This window comes from Petromyzon marinus, chromosome 57 (genome assembly GCF_048934315.1).
Source record: "Petromyzon marinus isolate PM22_M1 ecotype Great Lakes invasive population chromosome 57, UKy_Petmar_22M1.pri1.0, whole genome shotgun sequence".
In the NCBI taxonomy this organism is placed as follows: Eukaryota; Metazoa; Chordata; class Hyperoartia; order Petromyzontiformes; family Petromyzontidae; genus Petromyzon; species Petromyzon marinus.
The window spans coordinates 8,148,804-8,163,450 of NC_133723.1; the positions used below are offsets into that span (position 1 = coordinate 8,148,804).

The 14,647-nt window shown below is 54.6% G+C and overlaps 1 protein-coding gene across 6 annotated transcripts in view; it reads left to right on the plus strand.

The window, feature by feature from the left end:
* LOC116954934 (gamma-aminobutyric acid type B receptor subunit 1) overlaps positions 1 to 14,647 on the plus strand; it is a 343,393-nt gene that overhangs the window by 254,053 nt on the left and 74,693 nt on the right. For all 6 annotated transcript variants that reach the window (XM_032975771.2, XM_032975769.2, XM_032975772.2 and 3 more), the window contains one exon: positions 14,403 to 14,569. In XM_032975771.2, the coding sequence (XP_032831662.2) occupies positions 14,403 to 14,569 (167 nt within the window). The remainder of the gene's footprint in view (positions 1 to 14,402; positions 14,570 to 14,647) is intronic.

A 14,647-nucleotide genomic window follows, 5' to 3' on the forward strand; every position in this document is an offset into this window, starting at 1 on the left:
TCTTTGTTTTGTTTTCTTCAATGAGGAATCTTTAATGCAGTCGCAGACGTCACCGCTACGTTTGGCGCTGCCTTTTAAATGTTCTTAAGACTTAATGTGAGGCGGGGCGGGGGGAGGGCTCAAGTAGAGCTTTGTGTGGTTGATGATTTATTTAAGAGCTATCATTTGCATAATATATTCTTTAATGTGGCATTCACTGCAGTTGTTGTTTGCGTTAGGCGTAAACAACCGTTAAGCAAAGGCTGAGGGCCCCAAATAGTTAAAGGGAACCCAGGATGCATTCGATTACAAAAAAATAACTAAAATCTCGAAATTATATCCTCATTCTTTGGTTCTTTCGGTAAAGTCACGTAGAATGAGAAAATAATAAAATAAAACAATAAAATTCTCACGACGTTTCGGCCACAACACAAGTGGCCTTCTTCAGGTGAAAGGAACAAACCTGTAGCTCTGTCGTCCCGACAGGTTTGTTCCTTTCACCTGAAGGCCACTTGTGTTGTGGCCGAAACGTCGTGAGAATTGTATTGTTTTATTTTATTATTTTATTCTCATTCTACGTGCTGACTTTACCGAAAGAACCAAAGAAGATGAATCCTTGCAGTCACGAAAGCTTTAAATCGAAATTTATATCCTCGTAAAATATTGTTTATCTTTAAACCCCAATTTAAAAAAAAAATCCCAATCGCCTTTGGCGAGCTAAGGAATTCGTATTCTCGGTGGTTCTTTCGGTAAAGTCACCGTAGAAGGCAAAAAATACAAATGTAGTGGTTGATTTCACTCGGGCAACTATTGTCTTTCTTCCAACACCACTTTGTTTACAGTTCTCCACGTGTCCTCAATGCTCCACAGTTGACTTGTTGTCACGGCTCGCTCGCCGCCTTTGTCTCTCCACTCTCCACTTCTCCGTCAGCTCCGATGTCTCTGTGCTCTCTCCACTGCTAGCTGCTTCGTCTCTGCTCCCCGCTCTCACCGTGCTCTCTCCACTGCTAACTGCTTCGTCTCTGCTCCCCGCTATCACCGTGCTCTCTCCACTGCTAACTACTTCGTCTCTGCTCCCCGCTCTCACCGTGCTCTCTCCACTGCTAACTACTTCGTCTCCGCTCTCCGCTATCACCATGCTCTCTCCACTGCTAACTGCTTCGTCTCTGATCTCCGCTATCACTGTGCTCTCTCCACTGCTGGCTGCTTTGTCCCCGCTCCCCACTCTCCGCTATCACTGTGCTCTCTCCACTGCTAACTGCTTCGTCTCTGCTCCCCGCTCTCCGCTATCACCGTGCTCTCTCCACTGCTAACTGCTTCGTCTCCGCTCTCCGCTATCACCGTGCTCTCTCCACTGCTAACTGCTTCGTCTCCGCTCTCCGCTATCACCGTGCTCTCTCCACTGCTAACTGCTTCGTCTCTGTCTTCCGCTCTTCGCTATCACCATGCTCTCTCCACTGCTAACTGCTTCGTATCTGTCTTCCGCTCTTCGCTATCACCATGCTCTCTCCACTGCTAGCTGCTTCGTCTCTGTCTTCCGCTCTTCGCTATCACCGTGCTCTCTCCACTGCTAACTGCTTCGTCTCTGTCTTCCGCTCTTCGCTATCACCATGCTCTCTCCACTGCTAACTGCTTCGTCTCTGCTCTCCGCTATCACTGTGCTCTCTCCACTGCTAACTGCTTCGTCTCTGTCTTCCGCTCTTCGCTATCACCATGCTCTCTCCACTGCTAACTGCTTCGTCTCTGTCTTCCGCTCTTCGCTATCACTATGCTCTCTCCACTGCTAACTGCTTCGTCTCTGTCTTCCGCTCTTCGCTATCACCATGCTCTCTCCACTGCTAACTGCTTCGTCTCTGTCTTCCGCTCTTCGCTATCACTATGCTCTCTCCACTGCTAGCTGCTTCGTCTCTGTCTTCCGCTCTTCGCTATCACCGTGCTCTCTCCACTGCTAACTGCTTCGTCTCTGTCTTCCGCTCTTCGCTATCACCATGCTCTCTCCACTGCTAACTGCTTCGTCTCTGCTCTCCGCTATCACTGTGCTCTCTCCACTGCTAACTGCTTCGTCTCTGTCTTCCGCTTTTCGCTATCACTATGCTCTCTCCACTGCTAACTGCTTCGTCTCTGTCTTCCGCTCTTCGCTATCACTATGCTCTCTCCACTGCTGGCTGCTTCTCTCCAGCTGCTCCACATCTTGCCTCGTCCAGCCCCCGACTCCAACTCTCCGTTTCTCCTCGCGTCTCCCCAATTTATCCCCGCTATCATTACACCCCAATTAATTAACCCGCAGTCCCAAAGCCGCTCCGCGTGCCCGTGCGCCTGTTACCTCGCCAGACTTCAAGACGCCACCTCAGCCCTGACAACAACACCAGCCAATCACACTCCAGCCCTGACAACAACACCAGCCAATCACACTCCAGTCCTGACAACAACAGCAGCCAATCACAGCCGTCCCTGGCTCCCCCCAGCTTAATTGGCCCAATCGTTACCTCATCGGCCCAATATGACCCCCTACTGCCCTGCTCCCGCGCAAACTCACACCAATTACCCCCATGCGCCTATTTATTCCACTACACAAATAATAATAAAAATGAAAACATAAAATTCTCACGTTTCGGCCACAACGGCAAGCAGCCGTCCTCAGGTGTTATTATTTCCCTTCTACGTGACTTTACCGAAAGAACCAAGGATATGAATCCCTGCAAGTCACGAAAAGCTTTAAATCGAAATTTAAATATAAATTTAGGGCTAAGTAATCTTCCCTGCATTTTCTCATCTGTGTTGTTGTCTGCGGCGGCGGCCTCCCCTTCTCCTCATCTCTCCTCTGCCGTGTGAACATCTCTCTTGTTCACACCTCGCTCGGCTCGTTACATGTCCCTTTCATCTTTATCTCTCTCTCTATCGTCTCATCATCTCATCTCCCATCGCCATCTCCCTCTCCGTGTCCACGTTTTCTTTTCACCTCGCTGCGTCTCTCTGTCGTCTGCGTCTCCCGCCGTCGTCTCGCTAGGAGTTTATAAATTTGGTTGGAATTTGTTTTGCCTTCCGATATTTTCTACGATGTTTGCAAAGTGCCACCAAAGACCCAGCCCCACCGTATAGACCAGGGATGGGCACATTTTTTGACTAGCTGGCCACAATGGGTTCTAAAATTTGACAGAGGGGCCGGGCCAGGAACAGATGGATGGAGTGTTTGTGTGAACTAATATAAATGACGTGTTAAAAATCATTACATGAAAGGATTTGGCCTTTAACAGGTAGCAAAGCATTTATTTGCAAGGCAATTTAACAAATTGCACGAACATGAACAATATAAAAACATGTCGTAACTCCCGGTTCAAAGTGCGCCATCTAATGGGGAAATGGGGGCATTACAGGAGAAAGGTAAAATTTAATTTAATAATAATAATATTTGGACAAGTTCGGCGGGCCGGATTAAAAAGCCCAACGGGCCGTATACGGCTCAAGGGCCGTACTTTGCCCATGTCTGGTATAGACCGTAGCAGATTGTCGGGGCAAGTGCTGTTAGCGAGTAGCAGGGGCGGAGCCACAGGGAGGGCTGGTGGGGGGGCTCTACCCCCCCCCTGACATTTTGGGAAAGTCGGAAATCGGGATAACCGTATATCCAGGCTGCTGCAAAATGCTGCAGGCTGCCACCTCGTGCTGCCCTGCAGGCTGCCACTTCGTGCTGCCCTGCAGGCTGCCACCTTGTGCTGCCCTGCAGGCTGCCACCTTGTGTGCTGCCCTGCAGGCTCCCACCTTGTGCTGCCCTGCAGGCTGCCACCTCGTGCTGCCCTGCAGGCTGCCACCTTGTGTGCTGCCCTGCAGGCTGCCACCTTGTGCTGCCCTGTAGACTGCCACCTTGTGCTGCCACCTTGTGCTGCCCTGCAGGCTGCCACCTTGTGTGCTGCCCTGTAGACTGCCACCTTGTGCTGCCACCTTGTGCTGCCCTGCAGGCTGCCACCTTGTGCTGCCCTGCAGGTTGCCACCTCGTGCTGCCCTGCAGGTTGCCACCTTGTGCTGCCACCTTGTGCTGCCCTACAGGCTGCCACCTCGTGCTGCCCTACAGGCTGCCAGCTTCTGCTGCCACCTCGTGCTGCCCTGCAGGCTGCCACCTCGTGCTGCCCTGCAGGCTGCCACCTTGTGCTGCCCTGCAGGCTGCTTGAGCGGCAGCCTTTCGAACTTATCGAAGTTATTAGCCAGATCGGCGGCTCCGAACCTATTAATAAACTCCGCGTTCAAATCCAATAAAATTTGTGTTATACATTTTTGGCGCCCATTGGAAAACATAAACACTGGGTATCTCAGAATATTGAGGTCAGCCCCCCCTCCCCAAAGTCAAAATCCTGGCTCAGCCCCTGGCGAGTAGCCACCTATGAAGGGCCGGCACTGTGACACACGAGGGGGTTTGTGTGTACAGATGGAGGGGGGGACCCCCAAATATTTTATTTGTCTCGCACGGTAGCACCTAGGGTGCTTCAAAAAAATGTTAACATTTGCATGGCGCTATTGTTTCAATGGGAACAGAATGGATAATGCCCCTGTAACGTGACAACAAATGTAACGTTGATAACTTCAAAACAGTAAAGAATCTCTACGCTTGTTCGCCGTCCGTTGTCAACGCGTGGCCTGGAATCTCCTCCAGAGTGGTCTCCAGGGCCCCAGAGGAGCCACATTTCTCGCGGTATTTGCGGCAAATTCTCAGCAGCGTTAACACACACACACAAAAACACCATATGTAAAGCACCCCTGTATAATCGCGTCTCCTCTCGCCTAATCGCGTCATTACACGCGGTTGTATGTTTTTGTTTCGCCGTTGTGGGACACGTATCTCGTGGTGGTGGTCATCAAGGGGACGGCGGTCCCCAACTCGTAGCTTCGGCCACCAGTGGGAGGATATTTGGGGGGGCAAGGCAGCACCCCCTGCCTGCCCCACACGCTCGTCGTTAACCCTACTGATGGTGAATGTATGGTGGCCGGGCAAGCCAGCACCACCCCCCCCCCCCCCCCTTGTGATCTCTCTCCCCCAGCCACCCCCAGCCACCCCCAGCCTCGAAATGTCACGGCCGACTGCTGGACAGTAATCCTGCCAAAAGTCTGCGGTAGCCATGGCGACGATGGTCACATCCTCATCTACAAAGACTTTGGCAGCAGCGGCGTCCGCGGCTTCCCGTGGCACAGCCCCGCGTGGCACCCACACAGGCAGCAGCAGCAGCAGCGCCTCCTCATCCACAAATGTTAATGTATGCGCGGCGGCGTGTGAGTGCTCGCGAGCGTGTGGATGATGCGTGTGTGTGTGTGGATTGTGTGTGTGTGGATTGTGTGTGTGTATTGTGTGTGTGTATTGTGTGTGTATTGTGTGTGTGTGGATTGTGTGTGTATTGTGTGTGTGTGGATTGTGTGTGTGTGGATTGTGTGTGTGTGTGGACTGTGTGTGTGTGGATTGTGTGTGTGTGTGTGGATTGTGTGTGGATTTTGTGTGTGTGTGTGTGGATTGTGTGTGTATTGTGTGTGTGTGGATTGTGTGTGTGTGTGGATTGTGTGTGTGTGGATTGTGTGTGTGTGGATTGTGTGTGTGTGGATTGTGTGTGTGGATTGTGTGTGTGTGTGGATTGTGTGTGTGTGTGGATTGTGTGTGTGTAGATTGTGTGTGTGGATTATGTGTGTGTGTGGATTATGTGTGTGGATTGCGTGTGGATTGTGTGTGTGGATTGTGTGTGTGTATTGTGTGTGTGTGGATTGTGTGTGTGGATTGTGTGTGTGTGGATTGTGTGTGTGTGTATTGTGTGTGTGTGGATTGTGTGTGTGGATTGTGTGTGTGTGGATTGTGTGTGTGTGGATTGTGTGTGTGTGTATTGTGTGTGTGGATTGTGTGTGTGTGTATTGTGTGTGTGTATTGTGTGTGTGTGTGGATTGTGTGTGTGTGTGTATTGTGTGTGTGTGTATTGTGTGTGTATTGTGTGTGTGTGTGGATTGTGTGTGTGTGGATTGTGTGTGTGTGTGGATTGTGTGTGTGTGGATTGTGTGTGTGTGGATTTTGTGTATGTGTGTGGACTGTGTGTGTGTAGATTGTGTGTGTGTGGATTATGTGTGTGTGTGGATTGTGTGTGTGTGTGGATTATGTGTGTGGATTGCGTGTGGATTGTGTGTGTGGATTGTGTGTGTGTATTGTGTGTGTGTGTGGATTGTGTGTGTGTGGATTGTGTGTGTGTATTGTGTGTGTGGATTGTGTGTGTGTGGATTGTGTGTGTGTGTGGATTGTGTGTGTGTGTATTGTGTGTGTGTGGATTGTGTGTGTGGATTGTGTGTGTGTGTGGATTGTGTGTGTGTGTGGATTGTGTGTGTGGATTGTGTGTGTGGATTGTGTGTGTGTGGATTGTGTGTGTGTGTATTGTGTGTGTGGATTGTGTGTGTGTGGATTGTGTGTGTGTATTGTGTGTGTGGATTGTGTGTGTGGATTTTGTGTGTGTGGATTGTGTCTGTGTGGATTGTGTGTATGTGGATAATGCGTGTGTGTGAGTGAATGGATAATGCGTGTGTGTGTGGATTGTGTGTGAGCGTGTGGATAGTGTGTGTGTGAGCGTGTGGATGTGTGTGTGTGGATAATGCGTGTGTGTGTTGGAGTGTGTGGATAATGTGTGTGTGTCAGCGTGTGGATAATGCGTGTGTGAGTGTGTGGATAATGCGCGTGTGTGTGAGCGTGTGGATAATGCGCGTGTGTGTGAGCGTGTGGATGATGCGTGTGTGTGTGCAATGTGAGTGTGAAAAAATGTGTGTGCACAATGTGTGTGTAGGTATAATTGTGTGTGTGTGTGAGAGCGTGTGTGCAATGTGTGAGTGTGCAGTGTGAGTGTTTATATAATGTGTGTGTGCAATGTGCATGTGTGTATAATTATGCGTGGGTGTATAATTGTGCTTGTGTGCATTGCGGATGCGTGTGAGAGCGTGTGTGTGCAATGTGGTGGCGGTAGTGCCGCGGTTAGCAAACTTGCCTACGAACCCGGCGACCCGAGTTTCTATTCCCGCTCATGATCAACACCAGTGATGATTTTCTGAACCGGTCCTGGGCCTCCCCTAGGTCGACTCAGCCTCAAATGAGTTCCCGGTGCGGTGTGTAAACATTTCCACTGGGGAGACAAAGGCGATTGGCCATGCTGCTTTCCACCCACTCCCTCGTGTGCCGTGCCAGCCTTCATAGGTGCTCACTAACAGCACTTGTCCCAACAGTCTGTTACAGGCTATACGTGGGATCTTTGTTTTGTATTGTGGGGTATTTGCAGAGAGATCAGAAATCACTTTTTGGGGAGATGCCCTGGGTGTGCACGGTGTGTGGGAAGCGGTGGGGAGCGGTGGTGCTGCGGTTAGCGCGCTGCGTTACGAGCCCGGCGACCCGAGTTCCATCCCCGCTCTCGGCCAACAACACCAGTGACGATTATTTGAACCGATCCTGGGCCTCCCGTGGGTCGACTCAGCTTCAAATGAGTACCTGGTGCGGTGAGAACACAACGCCACTGGGGAGACAAAGGCGGTCGGGCGTGGTGGCTGGCCACACCAACCCCACCTCGTGTGCCATGTCAGCTCTTAATAGGTGCTCGCTAACTGCACTTGCCCCAACAGTCTGTCGGACGCTATACTGGGGATCTTTGTTGTATTGCATGCTAGAGTTTGCATGTATTTTGCGTTGCGTTCTGAAATGCACGCTTGTTATTCGTGTGACCTACTCTCGCGGGTGATAAACTCCCCCCTCTGTACGTACAACCATGCTGCAGCGTGTGCATTCATAAATGTGCACTCATATGTGTCAGGGTCTTCGAACGTACATGCGTGCATCCGTAACTATAGGGGGATGTATGTAGGTTGAACTTCTTTGGCACGTAGCCGACTGCTAATTGGAGGTGCGGGGGGGGGGTAAGGACAAACTAAAGACAAAAGCAGTTCTAAAGAAAATAGTTTTCAATCTAGGTGATTTAAAAGTCCATAAATCCAGTGGCTTCCTAGTATCGCAAGAAAGAGCGTTTCAGATGATTGCCGAAGCGTAACTATAGAGGGATTCTGCGATGGGTAGCGTACATCGGGCTTGCAATCCAGAATCTTTATTTCCTGTAGATGTCCATATTATCCGGTGAACATGTTGATGCTGCTGCTGCTGCTGCGTTGGCAGTGGCGCACGAGCGGACACAAAAACACACAAAAACAGCTCAACGCGTTCCTCCCTCTGGCCTCTCTCTGTGTGCCGTGACGAAGGCCCATCGGCCGAAACGTCTCCTCTCGCACGCGTACATTCTTTACAAAGCCACCGCGTGTCGTTGACGACCGTATCGTTGTGTTGTTTTTTTTGGTGCAACCCAGGAGAGGCCGTCGCTCTCAAATCTCCCGGCCTCCGTCCACCCAGCAGCGGTACATTGGGTCACGCTGCCGCGGTCGCTCGAGCGGCAGGCTGCGTGTGGTGGGGTTAAGCGTGCGTACTCCGGCCCTCGTCCAAAAGCGTGGAAAAGTAGGCCAAGTGCCTTCACGTGCTTGCGTCTTTATTGCACTATATGCTGCGTGAACGCGTGTGCCTGCCGCGCGTAGCTGCTGCATGCTCCTGCGGTGGGGTGCATCAACGTTTATTGTGAACCCCGGTGACCCGAGTTCAAGTCCTGATCACAGCTAGATAACGTCGGTGCAATGTCACAGCATGCCCTGGGCCTTCCCCACCACCCCCCTAGGTCAACTCAGCCTTGGATTAGTCGTCCTGTACCTGGCGCGATGTGTAAACATCGGCGGTGGAGAGACAAAGGCGGCCCGGAGTGCTGCTTGTCACGCCGTCCCCCTCGTGCGCCACTTCTGACCTTAATAGGCGCTCGCTAACAGCACTTCCCCCAAAAGGTCTGCGAGGCTAAATTCTGGATCTTTTGTCATTGCGATGAGGGTTGCACACCTCTAACAATGTCATTGTACATCGTCTCGAGTGCACTTTGCGTTTTTGTTTAATAGTCTTCGTGTTATTTTTATCCCCATGAAAAAAAGGAGAGATCTCCTACAGTGTTCACGTTTAACTAGCCGGCTGAGTATAAATTGTGGTGAGTAATCGCACGAACGAGTGAGTGCGCGTGCGTACGTGAGAGAGATGGCACGAGAGAGACCGCGGTGGGAGAAAGACAGCATTGAGAGAGAAACAGCAGCGAGAGACAGCAGAGAGAGAGAGAGACAGCAGAGAGAGAGAGAGACAGCAGTGAGAAACAGCGGTGAGAGAGAGACAGCAGAGAAAGAGAGACAGCGGTGAAAGAGAGAGAGAGACACGTTGACGTTTAAGCCGCTTTTATTAGGCCGCCAGCCGCAATTGCGCTGGAGCCCCATTCATGTGCATTGACAGCAGCGGCAAGGAAATGCTGCACGTCGGTACACGCGCCGCGACGCACAACGCCTGCGCATGCGCCACGCCGCGACAAGCCGGCACCCACGTCTCCGTGCACGCCGCCCGGCACGGCCGACCCGTCAAAACGGGAAGGTCAGCTCACCGTTCGTGACAGAGCAGAGGGCCTCACTGGCCCACCACCGTGCACGGAACTCGGCGTGTCTTTCTACGTCCCCCGCGAAAGCATAGTACGCGCGCTCCAGACGGAGCCTCGCCTTGATCAGACCCCGCAGCATCGCCACTGCCGAGCAGCTGGCATACGCCGCACCCAGCAGCTTCTTTTTGCAGGACATGTATATTGCCACGCCGGCCTGGGCACAAGCAAAGTTCGCCAGGTCGTGGCGCTTGCCTGCCAGGTACGGGACCCCATATACCAGATGTCCCTTCACGTCCTCCCTGAAGACCATGCCCTCAGGGACAAAATCCAGGCCGAACACGAACGCGACGCCGGTCCGATTCTCCTCGCCGTTGCTGAAGAAGGATCGGCCTCCCAGGAGGTGCTGTCTCTGGGCCTGTAGAGCGCCATCGAAGTGGGTCTCCTGCAGGAAGGCCACGTCGATCTTATTGTCTCTCAGAAAACAGCAAAGGCGATGCCATCTTTCGTTACCGCGAGCGCTGTTGCAGTTTAACGAGGCCACCTTAACCCCAGAAGCCATCGCAACGGGTGGTGGTGGTGGTGGTAGCGACGCCATGGGAGCGCTATGGAGGGGAGATCAGCTGCTTCTTTACCCTGCCTGCCATTGCCTTCAACCGATAGCCTTCCTGCCGGCTGAGGCTGAATCTCTGCAGCTCCCGCAGCACCAGCTGGGCCGTCTTCAGGAAGCCTAGCCTGTCAGGGAACGAGTCGTGAACACAGACTTTGCGCTTTCCGAACGTCCCCTTCAGGAAGCAGAGGAGGTCGTCGGGTGCGTACTCCTCCACCCCCGCCGCCCCCGAAAGAAAGGCTGACGTCGCTGGTGCCGTCGTCGACGTCCGACTCCAACAGCTCCAACAGCTCATCAGCCTTTGCGTCGACGCAGGCCTCTGCTGCCACCTCCACCGAATCGCACGGAGCCAGGGTTCTACTGGGCTCGGGCTCGAGCTCACGGAGACCCCCCTCCGTGGGTTTCGCAGTCGCCTCCCCATCGTCCGTCGGGGCGGGCGAAGAGGTGCACGCCGGTGGCGGCGGCAGTGGTTGGCGGCTCCCCCCCCCCCCCCCCCCCCGCGCCAACCTGCTCTTCCCCTCTTCCGCGACCTGATGATGGTGAATTCCCCTTCGTCGCTGTCGGGTGCCGACTCCGCACGCTTGGGCACAGAGTCAGCACTGTCGCGTTGCGGCCGCGACTGCGGTCGTTGCTGCGGCTGCTGCTGCGGCTGATGCTGTGGCTGTGGCTGCTGCTGCGGTTGCTGCTGCGACTGCTGCTGCGGTTGCTGCTGCGGCTGCGGCCGCTGCTGCTGCAGCTGCTGCTGCTGCTCCCACTGCTGGTGCAGCGGTTGCCGTTGTTGTGGCTGCCGCAGCTGCGGCATCATTAGCGTCCGCTGCTCGGCGCCTGCTTGGGCAGGCCGCGCACCTTCCCCCTTGGCCTCGACCGGGCAGCTCCTCCTCGCGTGGCCGACGCCGCCGCACCCAAAGCACCGCGGCGCGGCTGTGGATAGGTACACCGTGTGGACGCGACCACCAATGGTGTACTTCATGGTCACGTCCAGCTCGGCATTCCCGCCCTTGAGGATTAGGAAGGACTGCCGCTGGCCCGACATGATGTGCCCCAGCGCCGGGTTTCGAGACCGCATGGGCAGCAGAACAATGCGGGAGACTACCGTGCCGAAACGCTGCAGGTCTTTTAATAGCATGGTGTTTTTGAGGTAAGGCGGCACGCCGGAGATGACAACCTTCACCGTGGGCGTGGACAGAGGAGTGCACTGCACGAACAGCCCCCCCTCCCCTCCGACGCTGAGCCCCGTCTCCACGAGGCGCGGCACCGCTTCCACCTCAGCCAGGTAGACCACGATGCCGCGGTTTTGGCGCAGGACGACTCGGATGGCTGCCAGGCCAACGTGCTCGGCCACCGCGGCGACGACGGCCTCGAGTCGTCTCCAGCGGAGGGAAACAAATAAACCCGTGCCCCTCCGTAAGGGCCTCAAATTTCCCGTACTGCGCCATGGTAACCGCGCGGCAGCAGCACTGCAGTACGAAAAAAATAAAAGGCTAAGAAAAAAATAAACGAGCAAAAAGGCAAAAAAGAAACGAAACACAAGGGAGAAGGAGGGAGGCAAAGCAAAGAAAGAGACAGGGGCAAAGGAGAGGGAGAATGCAGGGAAAGGGGGGTGCTGTACGGGAAAAAAGAGAGAGAGAACAGAGACAGAGGCCCCGGGCTGCTCGACCAAGCACACCGGGGCGCAGTGCCGACGGAACGGGAAAAAAAAACACCAACCAAACCAATAACAGCAACACCACGTGAAGAAAGAAAACACTCACAGTAGAGGGAAGGTGGATGGCGAGATTAAAGACGCAAAGGATAAAAAACAACGAAATAAGTCGTACACAACACGCTCCCCTCTCCCTCAGGCTAGGCTCAGGATGCACCGAAGCCCAGGCCTCCGTCCACACACGCGGGGAAGTGGGAGCGCCCGCGAGGTGCGACCGCTTCCCGACATGCACAGAGAGAGAGAGGCCCCTCTCGGTCTCCCTCCACCGGAGCTCTTTGTCGTGCCACTGCATCACCAATGCCGACAAACGAAGGCGGATCACAACCTGTGCCGACTGGAAGACCTACCGGAGGTGGCCTTCGCAAATGTAAGGAGGAAGGTGCTCTACTCCTACATGGTCCGGTTTCACCAACAGGACACCCTGAGGAGCCACAAGGACCATGCCTGGAGGAAAGCCCTGCCCTGCATCTCTCCGGAGAGGCCTCGCTGGAGGCATCTCTACTCCAGCCCAACGTACAACCGCATCGGCGACCTCAGCTGGAGCATCGTCCACGGCACCGTCACCGCCTCCCTGCGCGCTTCACCGACACGTCCCCGGAGTGCCGGTTCTGCTGTAAAGTGGAGACGGTGGCGCACCAATACGTGGAGTGCAAGAGCCTGGACTCGTTGTTCAAGGTCCTGAGAAACATCCTCCTAAGGTTCAGCCTCCACTTCTCCCGACGGTCCTCATCTTTGGATACCTGAGGGGCGACGGACCCCAACATCTATAGGGGCTGATCAACGTGGTCGTCGGCTACGCCAAGCTCGCCATATACAGGGCGAGGAAGGTGGCCGTGGAGGGGAAACGTCCGGCCAGCAGCCTGGGCATCTTCCGGGCTCTGGTCGGAGCCAGGGTGTGGCTGGAGTTCCGCCATGCACGGCTGACCCATGCCGTGCCGGCCTTCAAGGAGCAATGGGCGCTGAGGAGGCCGTGTGCTCGGTGGCAGAAGACGGAGAGCTCTGCATGCAGATATGAGCTATCCGTCGGAGGCCATTGGACTGCGAGAAAGGCTGGGTGCAGATGCAGCACTTGTCGTAGTTTAAAAAAATAAGAGAGCGACATGGAGTAGGGAGAGGGGGTAGAAAGAGAGGGGGAGCAGAGAGGGGGGTAGACAGAAAGGGAAGGGGTAAGGAGAACAGAACGTGAAATCTTTTGTCAAAGCATTAAAAAATAAACCAAATGATGAACGAAGCAAAGTGCCGACTACACCGAGCATCTTCTTGTTTCCTCTGATCGTAAGAGAGAGACATGGGAGAGAGAGAGAGACGGGGAGAGAGACACACACGGGGAGAGGGGGGGGACGGGAGAGGGGGGGACGGGAGAGAGAGACACACAGGGAGAGAGAGATGGGGAGAGAGACACACGGGGAGAGAGAGACGGGGAGAGAGACACACACGGGGAGAGAGAGACGGGGAGAGAGACACACACGGGAGAGAGAGCAGAGCATGAAATCTATTGTGAAATCTTTCTTTAAAAAAAGGGGGGGGGGGTTTACATAAAGCAAAGCATAAAAAAACGAAATGATGAACGAAGCAAAGTGCCGACTACACCGAGCATCTTCTTGTTTCCTCTGATCCTAAAAAAATAGAGAGAGATAGCGGTGAGAGAGAAAGACAGCGGTGAGAGAGACAACGAGATAGTTTCCTCTCTCTCGCTGGCTTGCATCTTTGATATCGGCAGCACCGCCTACGCCTTGGCGAAGAAAAAAAAAACAACGCCACACCGGGGGCTTGGGCTGTGACGAGCGAGGACGACAGGAATGATCTCTGATCCGTGTTTTCAGATTTTTCAACCACCGCCGTCATTAGTCGGCGGTCGACCGAGTAATACGGGAACCTAGCGCGAGCCGTGCGGCGGTGACGGTGGATGGTGGTGTGTGTTGGGGTGGTGGTGGTGGGGTGGGGGCGTGTGTCGGAAGGGGCTGCGACAGAGACCGAGCGGTTGAAACGCGAGATAGATAAAGGCGGCGCGTAACGGGACAGTGATTCATCTGCAGAGGCGACGGCAGCGGCAGCAGCAGCAGCAGCGGCATCGCTCGCTCGCTCCGCAGTCGCCGCCGCTGCCGCACGAGAGTGACGCTCCTCTCCCAGAGTCGCCACTGAGCGGAATCGTTGAGAGTGCAAAACCGGCACGCGCGCGCGCACGCACCGCTGCAGAAACACCCGCACACACCGCGCGGGTGCGCGCGTGCGTGCGTGCGTGCATCGCGTTTGCCGTAATTATCCATCTCATCCTGCGCCGTGGTTATTTTATTTATTTCATTACTTACGTTTGGCGCGCGCGCAACGGTGCCGAGCCAACTTCGCGGCGCTTCCAAAAACAACACCATAATCCTTCGAGTAGGGGGGGGGGGGGGGGGAAGCTGCTGCTGGTGGTGGTGGTGGTGGTGCCGCTGGTGGTGCCGATCGAGACGGGTATCGGCGCAGCGAGCCATGGGGCTTTTTTGTGCGTGGCTATGTCGCCCTCTCCGTGGGTTCCCACGACCGCTGCTGCCATCGTCGTCGCAGTCCTCTCTGCTCCTTTTCACCGCTCCGCTGCTGCTGCTGCTGCTGCTCCTGCTGTGCCCCCAACCTGCCCGGGCAGCGACAGGGAAGCGCGCCCTCTACATCGGAGGCCTCTTCCCCATGAGCGGCGGCTGGCCAGGAGGGCAGGCGTGCGACCCGGCAGCCCACATGGCCCTGGACGACGTCAACAAGCGTCCGGACATCCTCGCGGAGAATGAGCTGAAAATCATCCACACCAACAGCATGGTGAGTTCGTGCTTGCGCGTGCGTGCGCGTGCGTGCGCGTGCGTGCGCGCTTCAGGGGAGCGGTAGTGTAGCGGCGAA